Here is a 6000-nt window from a genome sequence, read left to right on the forward strand (position 1 = left end):
AAGTAAAAATATTTTGTGGCACAAAAGATGTCAAATAGATGTGAAATAGGAGGGATATCTTTTGGAAGCAAAATAAAGATTACAATAAAATGTTCCTTCAAACTTTCAAATCATCTAAGGCTAGAAAACCCATTAATTACACATTCTTGAAACATAACATTTTCAGAATGTCTTCATTTCCTAGATTGTTTTCTCATTAACTTCATTGAAACTTAATAAGCCAGTCATTTGTTTCTCGTTTTTCACGAGAATGCAATTTCCTCAAGATTGCACACATTTTATTTGAATCTGATAGTGTGCTTATATAAAGCATATATGTATCCAAAAGAGGCAACATTTTAAATTTTCATTAAGCTAGAATTTATTCTTCATATTATCTTTTGCATTTATATTGTGCATATATTCAAAATGTTATATGTGTAAATGTATCATATGCATTTATTTTTCAAAGCATCATTGAATTTATACTCTACAATTGATATTGTACAGTACCAGCCTTTATTTCCTCAGCCTCTCCTATTCATACACACAAACCAGCCACAACATTCCTCTAGTTAAAAGATTGAGATTCATGCCAGTTCCATGACATCTATCTAAAATTCCAGCTACTCAGGAGGCTAAAGCAAGAGGATTCATGCCAGTTCCATGACATATATCTAAAATTCCAGCTACTCAGGAGGCTAAAGCAAGAGGATCTCAAGTTCAAGATCAACCTGAGCAACTTAGTGAGACGTAGTGTCAAAATAAAATAATTTTAAAAACTGGGATGTACCTCAATGGTAGGTCATCCCGGGTTCAATCCACAGTAATGAAAAAAATATTTTTTTCTTAATTTTATTTGGAAAAGCCCTACAAATACAGTGACATGATCCTTTGATTCCTGTCTGAACTATTCAAGACATAAACCAGATAGCCATTTTCATAGTAACAAATATAAGTTCTTTTTGCTTTTTTGTCCTACAGATGAAAGAAGTAGATTCTCTAGAGCTAAGGTTCTGTCATCTCTTCCACTCAAACCCTTTTTCCAGGCTCTTCTGTCATTGCTGTCCCTGGAAACAGGCATAACACAATGCTGCTTATCAAGAAATAGTTAAATTACTACTAAAAAGTGAATTTATTGGGCTGGGGTTGGTATTGGCTTAGTGGTAGAGCGTTTGCCTAGCATGTGCAGTGGGTTTGATCCTCAGCATCGCGTGTAAATAAATGAATAAAATAAAGGTCCATCAACAACTAAAAAAAAAGCATTAAAAAACAGTGAATTTATTTAACAAACCTACAATAAGAATTGCAACCTTGCAACATCCAAAGAAACAAATTGTACCAAGATCCAGAGAGTTGACAACTGTGTCATAAATTCCCACCTAGCCACCTGCTGTTATCTTGGATGTTTCCTGTGATCATTCTGATCCTAACATTTGCATCTATCAAAAAATTAGGGTTTTTATCTAAGCAAAAAAAAAAAAAAAAGAAAAATATAGTTCTTCTGATATTTTCAACTTCTGTTCTTATGGCTTAATAAAAGTCTTATTTTTTTAAACTCTAGGTGGTGGTAGTGTAGTAACTTTAATAGTATTAGCTTTTCTTGATTGCTTATATGTGCCAGGCCCCATCCTAAGCACTTGACATATATTAACTCATTTGATCTTTTGTAAACTTTCTAAACTAACTCAGAGTCTTCTGGTATTTTGGAGCCATTCCCAGACAGTCCCTGGTTGTACTCTTTTAAACAGGACTCTTGAGGTTCACCAACCCTCTAATTTTAAATCAAAACATGTCTGGGGACTGGAATTACAGAGAGCACCCTAGTGTTCATTTGACTGGGGATCTAATTCACCAACGTGCTTCTTGCCTTCTGGGTGGTCGGCTCTATTTATGTGTTTTCGGGGCTCTGACTCTAGTTTGTATGTAGTAAGTGCAAAAGCCAAAAGCTGGTGCTTTCAAGCTGTTCTCAGAGCTAAGTTATGAAGGGGGTCTGTTGTCCCCGAGTCAGCCTGGATTGTGGTTCTCAACATCGTGAAGTTTGGTTTATCAGAACCAGAACGGAGTTGAGCCCAGAATTAATTCAGCTTTTCTCTGCTTATTTGTCTGTGCTGTGGAAAATTGTGCTAACTGGTGGCACTAGAAAATGTTTGGTTCTCTTGGATTTTCTATTCCTCTATGAGCATCCTACTTGGTCCCTCTTCAGGATGACCCTTCCCAGGTCTCCTCATGCTTGGGTCTCTTAGGAACTCAGGGTTTCCTGGCCTCTGGGCTCAGTGTGTGGCTATCATGAGGGTTTTCTCTGCTCTTTAATTTGGTTCTCAGGCTAAAGCCAGCTTCTGCCACCCTCTGATAGAAAGTAACAGGCCCTGTCCCCTTTTCTACCTCACTTCAAGCAGATTTACATAGATATCCCCATTAGCAGCAAACACTGTCATCTATTTCTGTTCTATATTTCCAAAACTTGAACTCCATCCTGTTCCTGCAGTTGGATTTTTCTGGTAAATCTCAGTGTTTCACGTGGGATCATCCTGCTATAAAACCTCACCTCTGGTGTTACTGGGACCACTCTGACCTGCTTCCTGGACTCCACTCTCCTGTTTCCAAATGGATGATCAGTAGTTCCCTTGTCTCTATTGCCAGAAAACTCCACTTGTCCTCTTATCCTCGTTTCTCCAAGGTTTCTATTTTCAGTTACTAGCATCACAGTTTGATTCTTATTTGTTTCTTATACCCTTGTCTAATCAGGAGCAAAATTGTAGATTCTTCTTATTAGAAGTTTTCTTCCTTCTAATCTGTTCTCTCACAAGTTTTTTGGCATTGCCCCAACAGACATTCAGACTTGGTTCTTGACATTCAGAAAAGAAAGCTCCCATATGGCCACCACAACCCAATTAAGCCAGAGATGAAACTACAAGAAGGAGAGATTCAGCATTTCTGTAGCTTTCAATTCAGGACTAAAGGTTATCTCTATCAGTCTTTTTGGAATAAGTGAAATTACACCTGATAAGAATCAGAATGAGAATAGTAGCTTTGCAACCACAATAAAGCACAGAATTCCAGGAGAAGATGGAGCCACAATGCTGAAGGAGGAAATATTGAACATTTTTCATGGCAAGTGAATTGTCAGTTCAGATCATATGAAATGACCATGGTCTTATTATTTTGGTGAATTATTGGGAGAAATAATAAGAAGGAATAAAAATTAGAGCATAAAAGTATGAATTCCTAACCCACTCTCTGAGCTATGTGGCTTCAGACAAGTGGCTTAGTGTCTAGGGTAGGCCTTTCATTTAAAAAGGCATCTTGTATAATATTTTCAGTTGTGCCTATGGCTTGCTTCCCCTGCTGGACAGCCTCCCTTTACCTAGGAACCTCCATGTTCATCTGTTCCTGAGTTTCTGCCCAGAGTCTACTGTAATACCTTGGACAGTCAGCACACAGCAGACACTTTTTGTTGAAAAAATAATCATACTCAAAGTGGACCAAATTTCTTTGAAGATCTTTCAATAAAGGAATAGTTCAAAGTTAGATGGACATGATGGCACACGCCTGTAATCCCAGGGGCTTGGGAGGTTGAGACAGGAGAATCACGAGTTCAAGGCCAGCCTCAGCAATGGTGAGGTGCTAAGCAACTCAGTGAGACCCTGTCTCTAAATTAAAAAAATAAAAATAAAAATAGGGCTGGGATATGACTCAGTGGTCAAGTGCCTGTGGGTTCACTCCCCGGTACTAAAAAAAGAATAGTTCACAATTAATAACTATGATTAATTGGCTAAGTTTTGCACCACTCATGCCCTTAATGCTAATACTATTGTCTATTTTTAGCATTGATATTATATCAGGTCTAAGGCTGAGGCAAATACCATGGCTTCCAAATCCTAGCAAATTTCTCATCTCTGAAACTCTGAGATATTTAAATTTCAAGCAATTCTCTGAAAACTCTCAGTGGGTTTTTAATTCATTGTTGTTCTAGGTTTGGGGCTGCAGGTAGAGGAATCAGAGCCTTCACAAGTGTATTATTAAGTTTTAACATACAAGAACTTCATTAGTAAAGTTAAATTTTAATTTCACAATTAAGTATACATTTGGGGAAATTTAAAGACACTAAGTTAGTGTACCCGTTACAGCTATACTTTAGTCTGATTTTTTTTCAAAATGAACCAAACTATATTATATATAACTATAATGCTTTAATAAAAATTAGTTTAATATATATGTGTATATATTTCATGCAAGTTTGCTATTTTTCTGATGTCAGAAACAGGATAAGAGTAGAAAGAAGAATGTACCATTAGCTCTGTTTTCTATTCGCTGTTACCATCTAACCACAAATAATATGAAATGAAACTTCATTCTGATTTTTATATAATTTAAATCAAGAAATTTGAACTGTGTAACATACCCCAAATTCTACTCAGTTACTGTCTTGTGCCACTGGAAACAGCTAATGCCCACTTCATTAACATTTTCATTAAATTATTAAACAATGCCTAGGGTTTTGCTAATGCAAAACAAATTTATGCTATATGAATTTCCAAGGGTTTACATTTTGTTTCCTAGTATTTTCCTTACTGTTTAGACATAATGTAGTTTAAAACATGCAACATTTTAGAACTTTCTTTATCACATCATTGTCTAGTCAATTTTAAAAACTACTGAAAAAGTATTATGTATCAGATGACTTTCCTCTAAATTATGAAGACTATACAGTTTGCTGGAGATGTAATGCTGTTTGAAATTTAAAAAACTAAAGGCAGGGGCTGGGGGTGTGGCTCAAGCAGTAGTGTGTTCGCCTGGCATTCGCGGGGCACTGGGTTCGATCCTCAGCACCATATAAAAATTTAAAAAAATAAAGATGTTGTGTCCACCGAAAACTAAAAAATAAATATTAAAAAATAAATATTAAAAAACTCTCTCTCTCTCTCTCTCAAAAAAAAAAAAACTAAAGGCAGTGAAACATTTAAGTGATTGGTTATTTGTAATATTAATCATGTTTTTAAAAAGCATAAAAAGAGTAAGTAAAATAACAAAGGCACTGTATGCCAAAAATAAGTGTCAGTCCACTGAATATTGAAAAAGTCAACCAATAGGCAATGGCCATGTGCATACTCCCAATCCATCTCAACTAGGCTACTCTGTAAACAATTCTAGAACAACAGCCAGACTGAACTACTATACCACAAACCTGTTTTTCACTAATATATCTTCCTTCCTTCCTTGCTTCCTTCCTTCCTTCCTTCCTTCCTTCCTTTCTTACCAGGGATTAAACTCAGGGGCATTTTAACCACTGAGCCACATCCCATGCCCATTTTTTTGTATTTTATTTAGAGACAGGGTTTCACTGAGTTGCTTAGCACCTCACTTTTGCTGAGGCTAGCTTTGAACTCGTGATCCTGCTATCTCAGCCTCCTGAACCACTGGGATTACAGATGGGCACCATCGCACTGGACAGCAGTGTATCTTTATGATCAACACAGTGGCAAAGACATACTAGAGATTGGATAAATACTAGTGGAATTAATAAATTGGATTAAGTCTGGATAAATTGGATAAAGTTACTTCCATAGATGCTATTTCACTGTGAATTTTAAAACTGGTATCTTTTTGTTGCTCAGTGTTCCCTTGGATCATATGATTAGAAACAATGATACAATGATAAGCAAATATTTTGCATTGATTGTCTTGTTTTATTTTGCATTTGCAGGCAAATGGACACAGTTTTGTACATATGGAACATGAAAAAGCTGTATTACTACTGAAGAGTTTCCAGAACACAGTAGACCTAGTTATTCAACGTGAGCTTACTGTCTAAATATTTTCTATAAATAGTGAAGATATGTCTAGCCAGACCTAATGTTCAAAAAGAAATTTATACATAGAAACAAATTTTGCCAATTGCTGGACCAATGGCAAACATTAGTGCCAAATGTATAATACTATATGTTAGCACTGATCATCCTTAAAAATGTTAACTCTACAAATATGATGTTCATGTGGTTATGTATTAGTTCTAACTGT

The 6000-nt window shown here is 36.0% G+C and overlaps 1 protein-coding gene across 2 annotated transcripts in view; it reads left to right on the plus strand.

The window, feature by feature from the left end:
* The window catches only part of Lrrc7 (leucine rich repeat containing 7), a 429867-nt gene extending 424073 nt beyond the window's left edge, over positions 1-5794 (plus strand). For both annotated transcript variants that reach the window (XM_027949501.3, XM_071618746.1), the window contains one exon: positions 5687-5794. In XM_027949501.3, coding sequence (XP_027805302.2) covers positions 5687-5794 — 108 coding nt within the window. The remainder of the gene's footprint in view (positions 1-5686) is intronic.
* Positions 5795-6000: the final 206 nt, after the last annotated feature.

The sequence above is a fragment of the Marmota flaviventris genome, chromosome 10, assembly GCF_047511675.1.
Source record: "Marmota flaviventris isolate mMarFla1 chromosome 10, mMarFla1.hap1, whole genome shotgun sequence".
Taxonomy (NCBI): domain Eukaryota; kingdom Metazoa; phylum Chordata; class Mammalia; order Rodentia; family Sciuridae; genus Marmota; species Marmota flaviventris.